Raw genomic sequence first — 18,548 nt, forward strand, 5'->3', positions numbered from 1 at the left:
TACTCATACCCATACCCATTTTTTTATTGTTTCATATATCAATTAAATATTTTTTATAAAAAAAATTTAAAAATCACACCAACGGAATCATGATACTATCAAAATATTCAATATTAAAATAACATACTCTTTTTGATTTTCATGATGTCAAATATTAAGAAAAATATTATAATAGTATAAATCTCAAATTAAAGTATCAAATAACAACTAAATAAAATTCAAATAATTATATAAAAGCTAAAAAATTACACATTACTAAAATTTTATAATAACCAAAATATTTATTAATTTTACAAATGATCAGTGGTTTCATTTGCATTCGATCCACCTACACATAGAAAAAAAATGAAAAATTAGATATGATATAATAATTGAAATTGAAAATTTTAATTACTAGAATATAATGTACCTTCTTCATCAGATTCATTTTCACTCATGAGAACATCTTTTCCTTTTAATTTTTTAACACCTACAAACACCAAATGTAGAATATTAGATGAGAATTCACAAAAAATACTAACAAAAAATATTAATAAATTTGAGTAACTTACCTAGATGGTTTGAGTTCCATATCCAACTTCTTGTACACATCAAAGCCTCTATAGTAATATGATGAAGTCGACTACGGTGAGAAGTTAATATCTGACCACCAGTACTAAAAGCAGATTCAGAAGCTACAGTTGTTATTGGAATAGCTAAAACATCCCTTGCAATTGCTTGAAGGGTTGGAAACTTTAACCCATTTGTTTTCCACCATGATAGGATATCAAATTCTTGTGTAACCGGCAAATTATCTTCTTCCAAGTAATAATCCAACTCTGTTTTCATAACTGTAGTTCTAGATTTTTTCTTTTTTGCCATAAACTCTAAAAATTCATTCGCATCATTATCAACATCCTTTCCCAACTCCAATGATGTAGCTCTATAAGAAGAAGTTTCATTCTTTTTTGATTGATATTCCAAAACCAAATCATAGCACATTTGACGAATCCTACTAAGTTTCAGATCAAAATCATTACCATACAATTTATAAAAATAATATTCTAACATGTCCATCTTGTACCTTGGATCTAAAACTGAAGCAATTGCCAATATATCATGAATAACACTCCAGTAACTTTCAAATTTCTTTAACATTTGTATTGCCATATTTTGAATGGTTATCTCAGGAGATTTAACCCAATCATTTATTGCAATCTTGATCTCACAAATCTTTGGGAAAAAGATGTTGGCAGTTGGGTATTTGGAGCCAGAAATGATTTCTGTGATGTCATTAAATAATTTTAGTCTTCGACAAACATCCTTTGCAAATTCCCACTGCATATCAGTTGGCAAAGAAGTGTATTGAGTTTCACGTTGTTGTGAACACTGTGGTGGACTTGGTACCTGCAAATCTTGATCTCCTGTGCTCATTTTCTCTAGAAACTAACATACGTAACAAAAAAAAATCAAACAAAGTAAAAAGGTTAATTTCTTTTTTAACAAAATATAAAAGGAAAACCAATAATCAAGTTTAAAAATATTTCAAATATTTTTTATACTATTAAAAATTTATATTATACCACTTAAACGAAATAGCACAAATAACAAAATTAAATTAATAATAATTCAAATTTAAACATAGATTCTTCATCTTTTGATCTTGAATTAAATTAAGGATTTATGCAATTGAGCACTTAAAATTGAGAATTAAACATTATCATGAAACAAAAAATAAATAATAAATAAAATTATCATAAAGGAGTAAAGATAATTAAATGTGTGACCCAAATTTGAGAATATCCATTTGAACATAACATAACGGAAAAAAAATGTATAATTAAGATTATGATAAAAGGAAAAGTACCTTGAAGATCTGCTTAAACCTTAAAGAACAAGCCAAACAATGAAAAGAGAGTAAAAAAGTGTATAACCAAAGTAACAAAAAGAAGAGCTACAAAATAAGAGTCAAACATTTTCATGAAAATAAATAAATAAATAAAGATAATCAAATGTGTAACCTAAAAATTATTTCATAGAATGAAATTGAGGAACACCTATTTGAACATAACCATGTACAGAGAGTAAAAATTATGTAATAAGAAGAAGAAAAATTACCTTCAAAATTAAATCTTGAAAAACAAACCAGACAATTGAGAGAGTAAACAAAGTGTATAACAAAAAACAAAGAGAATGAGAAATATGTTATATATATATATATATATATATATATATATATATATATATATATTATATTATATTATATTATATTATATTATATTATATTATATTATATATTACTATGTATATATATATTATATGTGTGGATATCTTATGTTTATATATATATATAATTATTTATATATATTATATTATATTATATATTATATTATTAATACTATGTATATATATTATATGTGTGGATATCTTATGTTTATATATATATATATATATATATATATATATTTTATAGATATATATTTATTTTAAGTATATATTATATTATATTATATAATAATATAAATATAATAATATATATTATATTATTATGTATATATATTTAGATATTTTATGCTTTTATATATATATATATATATATATATATATATATATATATATATATTTCTTTTAAATTTTTATAAATTTGTAATGTTATAAATTTGTTTATAAAAGATCTCACTAGTTAAATGATTAATTTGTTTTATACGTATATATTATATATATTATATTATATTATTATGTATATATATTATATGTATATTATATTATATTATATTATATTATATTATATTATATTATATTTTATGTGTAAATATATTATTTATTTATATATATTTTTTAGATTATTTAATAAATTATAAATAGTTTAGTAATTTAAGCGGGGACGGGTATTTGGGCGGGTATATATATATCCCCATCCCCATCCCCATCCCCAGTTGAAAATTTCGGGTATTACCCATACCCATACCCAGTCAAAGCGGGGATTCCCCGTCAAAACGGGGACGGGTTCGGGTGATACCCACGGGCACGGATTTATTTGCCATCTCTACTTAAAGGTTGCCAGATATTACATTTCATAGTTTTGCAAATATATAATTTCTACCTCGACAAAATTTTAATCGTATATTGCACCCTACAGTTTTCTAAAATTAAACAGCTAATGTTTCTTGGCCCTCAAACACTTTTCGAGGTAAAGCCATCTCAAATAAAATAGTTCCTCATTATCTTTAGCCAGTCCTTCATTCACGTACCTAAGCTGCGCACTTCGAATTTTCACGACCTTTTTTTCTCTTTGATTTGGCCACTTCCTTTCCAACCATGCCTGTCCTTGAAACACTTGGTGGTGCTCTTTTTGGTGCTCTTCTTCAAGTGCTGTTTGACAAGCTAGATTCTCGTCGAATTCTTGACTACTTTCGCCAGAGAGATCTCGATGAAAAGCTGCTGAAGAGGTTGAAGAGGAAGCTGATGGACATCAATGCTGTGATTGATGATGCAGAACAAAAGCAGTTCACTAATTCGTTGGTCAAAGAATGGCTTGATGAAGTTAGAGATGCGTTGTACGATGCAGAGGATCTGTTGGAGCAAATAGATTATGAATTCTCCAAAAGTAAGTTGAAAGTTGACTTCCATACCAATGCCAACAATGTACGTAGTTTTGAATCTAAGATGAAAGAAGTTCTAGATGATCTAGAATCTATTCTGAATCAAAAGATTGTTGAAGATTTCAAAATTTCTAGTACTTTTAGATCTGAATTGGGTAATAAAGTGTCGGAGAAAAAAGTTGAATCAACATCGTTGGTGGCTGAAGATGATGTTATTTATGGTAGAGATGAGGACAAAGAAATGATCATTAGTTGGCTGACATCAGACAGTGACAATCATAACTGCCCGTCAGTACTTTCTATTGTCGGCATGGGTGGGATGGGTAAGACCACACTTGCTCAACATGTATTCAATGACCCAAAGATCAAGGAAGCTCCATTTGATGAAAAGGCTTGGGTTTGTGTTTCTGATGAATTTCATGTTTTCAAGTTAACTAGAGCAATTCTTGAGGCCATCAGTCGCTCAACTGATGATAGCAGAAACCTAGATAGGGTTCAGGGAAGATTGAAAGAAAAGTTGACAGGAAGGAAGTTTCTCCTTATCATGGATGATGTTTGGAACGAAGACCGAGACCAATGGAAATCATTACAAACTCCTCTTAAGTATGGGGCTAAGGGAAGTAAAATTCTTGTCACAACACGCAGTAATAAAGTTGCTTCTACTATGGATTCAAACAATATACACCAAATAAAGCAATTAAAGGAGGATCACAGCTGGCAAGTTTTTGCTAAACATGCAATGCAAAATGATAGCTCTACATTGAATTCCGAGTTGAAGGAGATTGGCGTGAGAATAGTTGAAAAGTGCAAAGGATTTCCTCTAGCCCTCGAAACGGTAGGATCTCTTTTACACTCAAAGTCATCTGTTTCAGATTGGGAATGTGTATTGAGAAGCGAGATATGGGACTTATCGATAGAAGATAGTAAAATTATCCCCGCTTTGTTGTTGAACTATTTCCATCTCCCTTCTCATCTCAAAAGATGTTTCTCTTATTGTGCATTATTCCCCAAAGACTATGGGTTTTGCAAGAAGAGCTTAATTCTCTTATGGATGGCTCAAAATTTTCTACATTGCTCTCAACAATGTAAGTCTCCAGAAGAAGTAGGTGAACAATACTTCAATGATCTGTTATCCAGGTCATTCTTTCAACAAATAACTAGGTACAAAAAGACATGTTTTATCATGCATGACCTTCTCAATGATTTGGCCAAATATGTTTCTGGTGAATTATGCTTCAGGTTGGGAGTTGATAGTGCAGAAAGAGTACCAAAAACAATTCGTCACTTTTCAATTGGGAAGGATCCTGTTGAATATCATGAATGTAGGAGTTTATGTGATGCTAAAAGGCTACGGACATTTATTTCCTTGTCTGGGAACTGTGTTATGCCAATACAAGAGTTGATCTCAAACTTTAAGTTCTTACGAGTCTTATCATTATGTTGGTGTTATAACATAAAAGAGGTGCCTGACACCATAGGAGATCTTATACATCTTCGTTCATTAGACCTTTCACGTACCTGCATAAAGAGACTTCCCGACTCAACCTGTTCTCTCTGTAACTTGCATATGTTGAAACTGAACAAGTGTTTTGATTTGAAGGAGTTGCCCTCGACATTGAACGAGCTCATTGATTTGCGTCGCCTTGAACTTATTGGAACTACTTTAACAAAGGCTCCACTACTTTTAGGAAAAATGAAGAATCTTCGAGTATGGATTTGAGTTCAGTATTCAAGATCTAGGAGATCTCGATCTTCATGGAGAGCTTTGAGTTAAAAATCTTGAAAATATTGTGAATCCCTGCGATGCACTGGTAGCGGATGTGAAGAATAAAACACATCTTTCAACACTACGTTTCGAATGGAATTTGAAGCGGAGCAAAGACGATTCAATAAAAGAAAGAGAAGTGCTTGAGAATCTGCAACATTCCAAACATTTGAAGAACTTGTCAATCAGTGGCTATAGTGGAACGCAATTTCCTCGTTGGTTATCTGATGATTCTCTACCCAATGTGACATCTTTAGACTTGAAAGACTTTAAGTATTCCCTATGGTTGCCTTCACTTGGACTTTCAAGATTTCCGAAGCACTTGACAATCTATGGCCTTGATCAAATAGTGACGATTAATGCTGATTTTTACGAGAATAACTCTTGTGCATTTCCATCCTTGAAAAGTTTGATCTTTAGTGATATGAAGGAATGGGAAGAATGGCAATGCATGAGTGGAGCTTTTCAAAGTCTTGAATGTCTTTGTGTGATGAATTGTCCCAAATTGAAAGGACACTTGCCAGAGCAACTTTCTTATTTAAAAGAATTAATTATTAAGGATTGTGAACAACTTGTGGCTTCAATTCCCAGGGCGGTAGAAATTGGAGGTGTGAAGATGGAGGAGGCATCTTCATTTGATATGATAGGGCCCCTCGTATCTCATACTCCTTTAAAATGCTTGCGTATTGATTCTTGTCCGGGGATGAATATTCCCATAAACCATTGGTATTCTTTGCTTGAAGAATTGGATATTAGTAAAGGTTGTGATTCTCTCACGAGCTTCCCTCTAGACTTGTTCCCTAAACTCTGCAGCCTTGGTTTAGACGAGTGTCATAACCTACATATGATATCGCAGGAGCACCTTCATACTGATTTGGTGAGTCTGAAAATTAACAATTGCTCTGAATTTGAATCATTTCCCAATGATGGATTATTTGCACCTCAGCTAGAGACATTTTATATTGAAGGGTTGGAGAAATTGAAAACAATGCCTAAACGCATGTCTTCCCTCCTTCCATCTCTTGGTGAGCTCACGATATGCAACTGTCCAAGAGTTGATTTGTCTGAGGGATGTTTGCCATCAAATCTGGAAGACATGCATCTCTCCAATTGCTCCAAACTTGTTGTCTCACTAAAAGGGGCTTGGGAAAGTACTTGTTTATGACCCAGGTGGATGTAGATTGTTTCCCAGGTGAAAGTTTTCTCCCATTCTCTCTTAGTGAATTATAGATAAATGATTGTCCAAATCTTAAGAAACTGGACTACAAGGGTCTCTATTACCTCTCTTCTCTCCAAAAATTGAATCTTTTTAAGTGTCCCATACTCCAATGTTTGCCAGAGGAGGGTCTGCCTGAATCCATTTCAGAACTCAAAATTTATGATTGCCCCTTACTCAAACAGCGCTGCAAAAAACAAGGTGAAGACTGGAACAAGATTTCTCGCATTAAAACCATATGGGTTGATTATGAACAAGTAAACAGAAAAGACTAAGCACAAGTTGAAAATTACTAAGGCGCCGGGTGCCAATTCTCCACATTGTCTTTGAAGCATTTCAAATACGATTATGTTTGTATGAATATTTTAGTCTCGAGTTCACCGCTTTCTTCATGCATCAAATTTTCGTCTCTTTAATGTCTTATTACCGATATTTTCTTTTGAAGTTGGAAGACAATGCTTATGTTTAGTAGATTCTTAAAGTCTTACAATGCGCATTGTTGTCATATAATTATTGAAAGAAAAAAAAAATCCAGTTATTGAACAACGCTTTTGTGGAATTAGATTGAAAGAGTTGCAAATAAGGAGTAGTGGTTATTCAAGATTTTAAAATTGGTTTGGACATAGATGATTCAATATCCATGTTTGTCTTCTTTCTTCTCCTGATTTAACTACATGTTATTCTGTGAAGACTGCCTTCTTAGAATTTAATTGTTTTGATTTATATTGCTTGACCTTAATATAGTTAAAACTGATTCTAAACCTTAATTCTTTCTCCTAACTAAAGAGTTTATACATATTGACTTTATATGAAATTCTTAAACTTAAATACATTTTGCTTGTAAAAGTTAATCTAAATTTGATAGTTAAATACACAACCAATAATTTGTTAGTTAATTTAATTTAAATGATGAAATTTGCTAAATGTTAATCTATTTGTTTTATATTTTCCTGGATTTAGTGTAAGCTAGATGTTTTGAAAATTGGTTTCTTCAGATTAAAGGATTCTGAAGACTCGAGCATTAGAACCAGTGTATGCTGGCAAGGATGCTCTGTTTTAGTAAAAGAAATCAAATTTTGGGTTCTATTTACAATCTAAGGAAACCCATCTCATGTCGGGAATAGTTTAAGTATGAGTCAAAAGTCTCACATTAGATAGAATAGACAAAGTTAAACACTATATAAGAATAAAAACTCATAATCACATTGTCTTAAGGTTGTTGGGTTAAAAGTGATGGATATAAATCATGAATCCAAGCTATTATTTGAATGGTGAATCATAATTTTGTATTTGAATGGTGAATAGTGTTCAATGTAAAAAATTTAAACCAGAAATAGGTAAAATAACTTAAGCATGAGTCATACAAAGCAAAACTATTACTTATGACTAAGTTTTCGAAATTTTATTTTAGAAGAAAGAAGAATGGAAACAAAATCATTAAATAGCTAGATATAATACATTGTTTAGTTCGGGTTGTTCAAAACTACTGTTAATTATTTACCTTCCCTAGTTCCGACTGTTATTTTCGTTCCCTGGTTGCTTTTGGTTTTATTACTTCTTTTAATTCTTTTTTTTTCGTTCAGTAAACTATTTGAAAAGCTAGCTTTACATTAGCTTTTTCTTGCCTTTATGCTCCATATTTATTCATGTACAATGAGTGTTTAGTATAAATGACGATTGATGCATGGAATTTTTTTTGTGTTTTTCAACTTACATATAATTGTTATTATTATTAAGTGCTATAATTTTTCTTTTCGAATTTCTGGTTGTGACAATAAGAAAGGAGAAAACAAGAAAGGGGGAATGAATAAAAAGAGGACAGTAAGGGAGAGTGCAGGGTCTGTGAATATATTGTGTTCTATTTTTGTTTATTATCTTCATTTAAGGGAGATTCAGAGAAAATATTATCTTCTGCCACGCCATTTCTTCATTAGTAATGAAAGCCAGAATCATGAGGTCTCACCTAATCATTTTTATAAGTCATTTATGTCTTTTCATCGTTAAATTTAAATCGGTGAGGACTCAGAGTCTTCAAGAAGTCAATGTGATAAAGCAGAGTGGTTTGCTTTGATGTGAAAGAAAGGTTAGAAAGTCAAACTTTGTTGGAATTATTATGAAATTTGAGTGGCACTGTCCCCATTGAATGTTGCTACCGTCTGGTAATTGAGTGTGTAAGTATCAGAGCTTATGTCAAGGGACCTTTAATTAAGGATATAAACAGACTTTAGTAATAGGCACAACACACTTTTTTTGTGTTTTTTCATTTATTCATTCTTTGTTTATGGAATAATAGTAGAGTCTTCTTTGTTGTTCTCCGTAACACGATTTTTATTGGTTTATTATTGTTATAATATGCTTAACCTTTCTAAATAAATTTGGACGACCTAGAAGAATACAGAAGACGATAGAACATGGACTCATTCAACACTGTCACTGTCTAAACAAAAGAAAAATTAGAAATTAGAACACTGTATAAACTGAACTCAATTATGCAAGTAATCTTATTTGTGTGCTCAAAAAGTGTTAACAATAGCTACAGAAGTGAAGCCATTGTGAAGAAAACAGATCTCACCATAAATCGGCTATACTTTCACTCCAATTTTCACAATCTTTCTTTTCTTTGGTTTGGTCACTTCCTTTCCAACCATGCCAGTCCTAGAAACACTTGGTGGTGCTCTTTTTGGTGCTGTACTTCAGCTGCTATTTCACAAGCTGGATTCTCATCAAGTTCTGGACTACTTTCGTGGGAGAAAGCTGAATGAGAAGCTGCTGAAAAATTTGAGGAGGAAGTTGGTGTCCATCAATGCTGTGGTTGATCATGCAGAACAAAAGCAGTTCAGAAATGCATATGTTAAAACGTGGCTTGATGACGTCAGAGACGTGTTGCTTGACACAGAGGATCTGCTTGATGAAATACACTATGAATTCTCGAAAAGTGAGTCAGAACTTGAATACCAGAGCAGTGCTAGCAAGGTACGCAGTTTTGAATGCAAGATGAAAGAAGTCCTTGATGACCTTGAATTTCTTTTAAACCAAAAGGATGATCTAGGTCTGAAAAATGTTTGTGGTGTCGTATCCGAATTGGGTAATAAAGTGTTAGAGGGAAAAAATGAATCCTCATCGTTAGTGGTTGAAGATATTATTTATGGAAGAGATGAGGACAGAGAAATTATCCTTAATTGGCTGACTTCAGACAATGGCAATCGTAACCATTTGTCAATACTTGCTATTGTGGGTATGGGTGGGATGGGTAAGACCACACTTGCCCAACATGTATACAATGACCCAAAGATGAAGGAAGTTGGATTTGATGAAAAAGCTTGGGTTTGTGTTTCTGATGAATTTGATGTTTTGAAAGTATCAAAAGCCATTATTGGGGCTTTCACAAAATCAAAAGATGACAGTGAAGACACAGAAATGGTTCATGGAAAATTGAAAGAAAAATTGACAGGAAGGAAGTTTCTTTTGGTTCTGGATGATGTTTGGAACGAAGACAGAAACCAATGGAAAACATTGCAAACTCCTCTTCGATATGGAGCTAAAGGAAGTAAAATTCTTGTCACAACACGCAGTAACAAAGTGGCTTCTATCATGCAGTCAAGCTCCGTACACCAACTAAAGCAATTACAAAAATATTACAGTTGGCAAGTCTTTGCTAAACATGCATTGCAAGATGATAACTCTAGGTTGAGTTGTGAGTTGGAAGAGATTGGTATGAAGATAGTTGAAAAATGCAAAGGAATGCCTCTAGCCCTTGAAACACTCGGATGTCTTTTACGCACAAAGTCATCCGTTTCAGAGTGGAAAGGTGTATTAACAAGCGAGATATGGGACTTATCCATAGAAGATAGTAAAATCATCCCTGCTTTGTTGTTGAGTTATTACCATCTTCCTTCTCATCTCAAGAGATGTTTCGCTTACTGTGCATTATTTCCCAAAGACCATAAGTTTGACAGGGAGACCTTAATTCAATTATGGATGGCCGAGAGTTTTCTACAATGCTCTCGGCAAAGCAAGTGTGCAGAAGAAGTAGGTGAACAGTACTTCAATGATTTGTTATCAAGGTCATTCTTTCAACAATCAATTAATGACAATGAAACATGTTTTGTCATGCACGACCTTCATAATGATTTGGCAAAATATGTTTGTGGTGAAATCTGCTTCAGGTTGGGAGTTGATAGAGCAGAAAGAGTGCCAAAGACAACCCGTCACTTTTCAACTGTAATCGATCCTGTTCAAGATCGTAAGAGTTTATGTGATGCTAAAGGGCTACGAACTTTTATATCCTTTTCAGCTGATTGTGAGATATCAATACAAGAGTTGGTCTCAAACTTTAAGTTCTTACGGGTCTTGTCTTTACCTTGCTATAAAATAAAAGAGGTGAATGACATTATAGGCAATCTTATACATCTCCGTTCATTAGACCTTTCAAACACAGGCATAAAGAAACTTCCTGACTCAACCTCTGCACTCTGTAACTTGCAAGTATTGAAGCTGAACAATTGTTTCAATTTGCAGGAGTTGCCCTCGAGTTTGCATAAACTCACCAATTTGCGCCGCTTTGAACTTGTGGGAACTACTTTAAGAAAGGCTCCAATTCTTTTAGGACAATTGAAGAATCTTCAAGTCTGGATGGGTAGGTTTGATGTTGGCAAAAACAGTCAATTTGGTATTCAATTAGGAGAACTTGATCTTTATGGACAGTTGTCTATTAGAAATCTTGAAAATATTATGAATCCCTATGATGCATTGGCAGCAGATTTGAAGAATAAAACACATCTTGTGGCGCTATATTTAGAATGGAGTTTGAGGCGGAATAATGAGGATTCAATAAAAGAAAGAGAAGTACTTGAGAATCTGCAACCTTCGAGACATTTGAAGCATTTGTTAATCGATGGCTATGGTGGCACACATCTTCCACGTTGGTTATCTGATAATTCTGTATCAAATGTGGAGTCCTTAACCTTGAATAACTGCAGATACTGTCAACGGTTGCCTTCCCTTGGACTGTTAAAATTTCTCAAGCACTTGACAATCCGTGGCCTTGATTGGTTAGTGAGGATAGATGCTGATTTCTACGGAAATAGTTGTTCTGCATTTGCATCCTTGGAAACGTTGAGCTTTATTGATATGAAGGAATGGGAAGAATGGCAATGCATGACGGGTGCTTTTCTAAGTCTTCAACGTCTTTCTCTCACGAACTGTCCCAAATTGAAAGGGCACTTGCCAGAACAACTTTCTCATTTAAAAATACTAACTATTGATCAATGCGAACAAATTGAGGCTACGATTCTCAAGGGTGTAGAAATTGAAGATGTGAAGATGGAGGCTTCTTCATTTGATATGATAGGGACCCTGGTATTTGATACTCCTCTTGAATCCTTAAGTATTTATTCTTGTCCGGGCATAAACATGCCCTTAAACCATTGGTACTCTTTGCTTGTAGAATTGGATATCAGTGAAAGCTGTGACTCTCTCACGAACTTCCCTCTAGACATTTTTCCAAAACTTTGCGACCTTTGTTTAAACGAGTGTCATAACCTACAGATGATATCGCAGGGGCACCCTCATACTCATCTGAAGAGTCTGACAATTCAAAACTGCTATAAATTTGAATCATTTCCTTGTGAAGGATTATTTGCAACGCAGCTAGAGAGCTTTTGCATTGAAGAATTAGAGAGATTGAAATCAATGCCTAGATTCATGTCTGTGCTGCTTCCATCTCTTAATTATTTGTCCATACGTGATTGTCCAGGAGTGGAGTTCTCTGACGGATGTTTGCCATCAAATCTAAAAGAAATGCGTCTCTTCAACTGCTCCAAACTTGTTGCCTCACTAAAGGGTGTTTGGGGAACCAACCCTTCTCTAAAATCCTTGTATATTCGTAAAGTGGATGTGGAGTTTTTTCAGAGTGAAGGTTTTCTCCCACTTTCTCTTACTAATTTGGAGATATATGATTGCCCAAATCTTAAGAAACTCGACTACGAGGCTCTCTCTTCCCTCTCTTCTCTTGAGAAATTGGATATTGTGAATTGCCCCAGCCTCCATTGCTTGCCAGAGGAAGGTCTGCCCAAATCCATTTTAGAACTCGGAATCAAAAGTTGTCCGTTGCTCAAACAGCGCTGCAAGAAAGAAGAAGGTGAAGACTGGGCAAAGATTGCTCATATTAAAACCATATGGTTTGATTTCGAACAAGTAAACATAGAAGACGAAGCACGAGTTGGAAATTACTAAGGCACCAATTTTCATATGCCTACATTTTCAACAGGTGCTAATTCTCCACAACATCTTTGAGGCATTTCAAATACAATCTTATTCGCTGCAAATATTTTAATCTCTAGTTCACCACTTTCTTCACGCATCACCTTTTGTTCTCTTAAATGTTCTGTTTTACGTTCAAGAATTTCGTTATTGATTTTCACTTTTGAAATTGAATAAGAATAAGAATGGTTGTATTTAGGGAACATAGAAAATGAAGGGGGAAAGTCTGAAAGTTTTGCCATTCACTTGTTGGTTGGGTAAACTTGTTTCCTATTCCACTATGTTTCTTTGTTTTTCTTAGTTCGTACGTACATTATATTATTTATTTGTTTTCGCAATACGATTTATTTTGGAGTCAATTGGATTCAATCTTCTCGATAAGATAATTCTAAACATTATGAATGAACATAGTATTTCCCATACCGCAGCTTCCTATGACGTGGGTTGGTTTTCTTCTCAACTAATCATGTTTAATGTTCTTTTGATAGCATTCCACGCATCTGTTTACATACAACAATTTCATTCTACTATCATTATGCTTCATCTTGTAGTTTAATTCTGTCTAAATACGTTACCTTATTTGTTTTTCATGTTTGTGATGACCAGGACACAACAAAAATGTTTGAGACTCATCAAACTCAAATGTTCTTTCCGCAGGACAAATTCAACCCCGAAAATCCTTGAAAATAAGTGTTTTTCTAGTTTGTTTTAGACAACCAATAATTTTCTAATTAATTTAATTGATGGAATTTTCTAAATGTTAATGTATTTTGTTTTTAGTTTTTCTTGATTGAGTGTAGGTTAGATATTTTCAAAATTGGTTTCTTCACCTCAAAGGATTCTGAAGACTGAAGCATCAGAACCAATGTATGGTGGCAAGGATGCTCTGTTTTATTAATCCCATTAAATGTTGCTACCATGGAGTAATCGAGTGTGTATATATAAGAGTTTATTTCGAGGGAAGTGTAATTAAGGTTATAAATAGGGTTTAATAAAGGTACAAAACATTTTTTTATTGTTCTTTATTCGTTGGAAAAATAGTAGACTGTTTTTTGTTGTTCTCTTTTACATGCTTCTATGTAATGTTTATAGATTCCCACTGTTTTTTCTTTCTTGTTTCATTTTGTTTTGTTTTTTAATGTTTTAGTATATTCTTCATGATTGTTTAGAGTCAATGTCATCAAGTTTTAACCTTTCCCAACTGACTGTTGATTCATTTTATGTTTGTTTGGTTTTTCACAGAAATAATGAAGTAATTTATAGTGGCACTTTAATATGTTGTTGTAAAATGGGGAACATAGTAATAAGAGGAAATTCTAGGTAACAGAGTCAGATTATTCAAACAATCCGGGTGATTTTGTCTTCTAGTCTTGTTGCTTTTGAAAGCATCAAAGGGAAGAGGTTTGTATGAAAGTTTCCATTACCTTAGAAAAATGTTAGAGACAGTAACATCATTTAACGCAAAGATTCTTGGAACTTTTTGAAGTAGAAGCATCCTCTAAGGTCATTCTTTCTACTGAAAATGCTGGTTCATGTCACTTGCTAGCATTACAACCACAGTGGATTTGTTGGTCTATCTGTAGCATCTTCTTGAACACACAACAGACCAATGTGCATGCACTTCATAACTTCACGCTCTACACAACTTTCCTCCAACACTGGATCCCTTAGTTCCAAACATTTTCCTGCCCACCACACTTTCCAAGCCTGCAAGTAATTGCAATTCTTTAATTCTCATAAGCTTCCGTATGACATATCTTTTAACATTGTTAATATACAAACAAAAAGGACATAATTATATTAATTTTATAAAAAAAAAACTTAATTTTGAAGTATTTCAACCAAAATTAAGAACAACCGACCAATTTAACCTAATTTTTATAAAAACATTATTTCTGAACACTTGACTATAGAGTAAGTTTTATTGAAAATTAGAGAGACATGAAATATAAAAGATAGATTTGAATAAAAGATTGCACAAAAATGAATTATAATGATTTGAATATGTCGGTTCTACATCCAAGTACTTAAATATATGACTCTTTTTATTATTTAAAAATGTTCATAATACAATCACAACACAATTGTGAATTACGCAATCACAATTTCAATAATGCACCCATCATCAATCTCTGTAACAATTCTCAAGAAAACTCACAAACCTTTTGTCCAATAATATTGCAAACTCACCCAAACAAGGTGAAATACAAATCAACAAAAGAAACTTGTAAGATATCATCTTCATTTGATGGATACTAATGTTGAATTAACCAAGACTAAGCAAAACATGAAGTAACCTTTTAAGTGCTTTTGAATGGATTATTAGAAAATGATGTTTTTTTGAACTTTTCTTGACAATGTTTATGATGATATCTCAAAGTGTACAAGTGTTGAAGGCATCAAGAAGTGAACTTAATTGTAAGGATAGAGGAGGGGATCAACACAAGGAGATTATAGGGAGTGTGATGATGCAAGTCAAAGAGAAATGTATTCTGACACAAAGGATCGAGAAGGGAGGTCGAAAGAAAAAGTTATAGAGATCAAGCACACACACATTCATTTACATGAGGAAGTCTACATGGTTCCATAACCAAGTGTCTCTCACAAATATGGTGAAGTTTGCAAACTTTAAAAATCCCTATGGTCTTAAACAAGCATCTCGTGCTTTGTTTGAAAAAAAATTTCAGTAATTGTCTCTCTTAGTTTTGTTGCTAGTAATCATGATTCTGCATTATTTGTTAAGAAAACCAATACAGGACATATTTTTCTATCCTTATATGTTAATGACATAATTATTACTGGTGATGATTTTGATGGAATTACATATTTAAAAATTGCATTATCCCATCATTTTGCTATGAAAGATTTCAATGTACTGCATTACTTTTTGGATATTAAGGTTGCTTTTTCTTTTGAAGGTTATCTTCTGTCTCAGTCCAAGTGTATTGCTGACATATTTGAGAATGCTCGACTTATTAACAACATGATTGTTGATATTCTTCTTGAGACAAGTACATGGATATGAAGGAGTTGTCATTGATAAAAAACAATTACTGGAATTATTCATAAGTTATCTAGGGTATAATGTTCTTGTGCATGGTGTCCCCATTGGATATTTAACAATACTAATATTTTGTATTACCCAAACAACCATTCTTTTGTCTTTACCATTCTTGTTGAGTCATCTGGTTTGTTGCTTTCATGGATTACTTATATATAAATGTGCAATTTTAGATTACATGCCATTATTTACTCATAACTTGCCTACCAAAGTTGACTAACGCCACTGAATTCGCATAAATATATAATGAAGCGAGCAAAGCGACGAGGCTAAATATCAAACATCTTTGAATGCATATATATATATATATATATATATATATATATATATATATATATATATATATATATATATATATTACATTTGATTATACAAGTTTGTTAAATTGTTCTTTTCATGATTAGGTGGGCACGTTGTCGTGTCATTACTGAAATTATGTGAGAAGAATTATTCATCAGTAATCAGTCCAAATTGACTAAATGCATTAAGAACAACCGACCAATTTAACCTAATTTTTATAAAAACATTATCTCTGAACACTTGACTATAGTGTAAGTTTTTTATTGAAAATTAGAGAGACATTAAATATAAAAGATAGGAATAGAGAAATTGAATTGAATATGTCGATTCTACATCCAAGTACTTTAATTTAATATGACTCTTTCTATTATTTAAAAATGTTCATAATGCAATTGTAACACAATTGTGAATTAAGCAATCACAATTTCAATAATGCACCCATCAATCTCTGTAACAATTCTCAAGAAAACTCACAGACCTTTTGCTCAATAATATTGCAAACTCATCCAAACAAAGTGAAATACAAATCACAGAAGAAACTTGCAAGATATCATCTTCATTTGATGGATACTAATGTTGAATTAACCAAGACCAAGCAAAACATGAAGTGCTTTTGAATGGATTGTTAGGAAATGATGTTTTTTTGAACTTTTCTTGATAATATTTATGATGATATTTCAAAGTGTACAAGTGTTGAGGGCATCAAGAAGTGAACTTAATCAAAAGATAGAAAGGGGATCAACACAAGGAGATTATAGGGAGTGTGATGATGCAAGTCATAGAGAAATGTATTGTGACGCAAAGGATCAAGAAGGGAGATCGAAAGAAAAAGTTAGAGATCAAGCCCTATCGGGTTATATATTTTTCACATATGGATTATGATTATAGTCATTGAGAGATTATGGTTCTAGATATATATGTTGAACTGATGAAAATAATATGTTTTGAAAAGCTTTTTTTTTTTTTTAGTCTTACACATATAAAGCATTTAACACCACTTTTACCCCAAAAATCTTAAGGCAATGGTGTTATGGGCCTATTTCCAACAATCTCCCCTTAAGGGTGAGTATTTTTTTTTTCTCATATGGTATATTTCCTCTCATCTGAACCATCGATTTTGATACCATTGATATATATATATATATATATATATATATATATATATATATATATATATATATATATATATATATATATATATATATATATATATATATATATATATATATATATATATATATATATATATGACCTTAGTCTTACACATATAAGGCATTTGACACCACTTTTACCCCAAAAACTTAAGGCAATGATGTTATCGGTCTTTATTCTTATATAATGCTTAACTTTGTCTATTTTATCCATTGTGGAACTTTTGACTTACACTTGGACTATTCCCAACAAGCACACACACATCCATTTACATGAGGAAGTCTACATGATTCCACAACCATGTGTCTTTCACAAATATGGTGAAGTTTGCAAACTTCAAAAAGCCCTATATATATATATATGGTCTTAAACAACACCTCATGCTTTGTTTTAAATTTTTTTTTCAATTGTCTCTCTTGGTTTTGTTGCTAGTAATCATGATTCTGCATTATTTGTCAAGAAAACCAATGCAAGACATATTTTTCTATCCTTATATACTAATGACATGATTATTTATGGTGATGATTTTGATGGAATTGCATTTTTAAAAATTACATTATCCCATCGTTTTGCTATGAAAGATTTGGTACTGCTTTACCTTTTAGGTGTTGAGGTTGCTTCTTCTTCCAAACGTTATCTTCTGTCTCAGTCCAAATATATTGCTGACATATTTGAGTGTGCTCAACTTATTGACAACAAGATTGTTGATATTCCTCTTGAGACAAGTGTACCTTATTCTCCATCGGATGATATTCCTTTCATTGGTTATACTTTATATCGAACTATTGTTGGGAGTCTGGTTTATCTTTCTGTGACTATAACGTCTTGGTAGATTATTACTAATTTTAAATAAAACCAATAATATAGAAAATAAAAATTACATTTATTATAATGTCTTTCCCAAAACATAGGAAAGTTCAAACTTTATTATAAGCGCTAAAATCCAAACTTCAAAATCAACTCAAAGTTTACATATTCGAAATTGATAATAAAATTTGTTTACAAAAAAGGTAGCTACAAAATATAATAATCAAACTCCTATGCTGCCCCGCTTCGACGTTATGCTTCACCAATATTACTTGCAACATCATCTGCTTCTGTGTAACAAATTACACGATCATCGTCAATAACAAACAAATAGAGTGAGCTAACAGTATAAGAATGTTATAACCAAGATAAAATGATGCACACACGTACTTGTCGGAGAACCAC

At 32.4% G+C, this 18,548-nt stretch overlaps 1 protein-coding gene and 1 pseudogene across 1 annotated transcript; both read left to right on the forward strand.

Annotated features, from left to right (window-relative positions):
* Positions 1 to 3,268: 3,268 nt before the first annotated feature.
* LOC146880856 (putative disease resistance RPP13-like protein 1) lies at positions 3,269 to 7,100 on the forward strand (annotated as a pseudogene).
* A 1,983-nt stretch (positions 7,101 to 9,083) lies between these two features.
* Positions 9,084 to 13,848, forward strand: LOC114168654 (putative disease resistance RPP13-like protein 1). Its single transcript, XM_085668462.1, has 2 exons — positions 9,084 to 12,830; positions 13,430 to 13,848. Exon 1 carries the CDS (start codon positions 9,209 to 9,211, stop codon positions 12,794 to 12,796), a length of 3,588 nt encoding a protein of 1,195 aa, XP_085524588.1. The 5' UTR covers positions 9,084 to 9,208; the 3' UTR covers positions 12,797 to 12,830; positions 13,430 to 13,848.
* Positions 13,849 to 18,548: the final 4,700 nt, after the last annotated feature.

The sequence above is a fragment of the Vigna unguiculata genome, chromosome 11 (genome assembly GCF_037176805.1).
Source record: "Vigna unguiculata cultivar grain cowpea cultivar isolate G323 ecotype 2 chromosome 11, ASM3717680v1, whole genome shotgun sequence".
Classification (NCBI taxonomy): domain Eukaryota; kingdom Viridiplantae; phylum Streptophyta; class Magnoliopsida; order Fabales; family Fabaceae; genus Vigna; species Vigna unguiculata.

Bases quoted from the DNA above. Each gene is read 5' to 3' on its own strand.
- LOC114168654 (XM_085668462.1), top strand. From the start codon at position 9,209: ATGCCAGTCCTAGAAACACTTGGTGGTGCTCTTTTTGGTGCTGTACTT.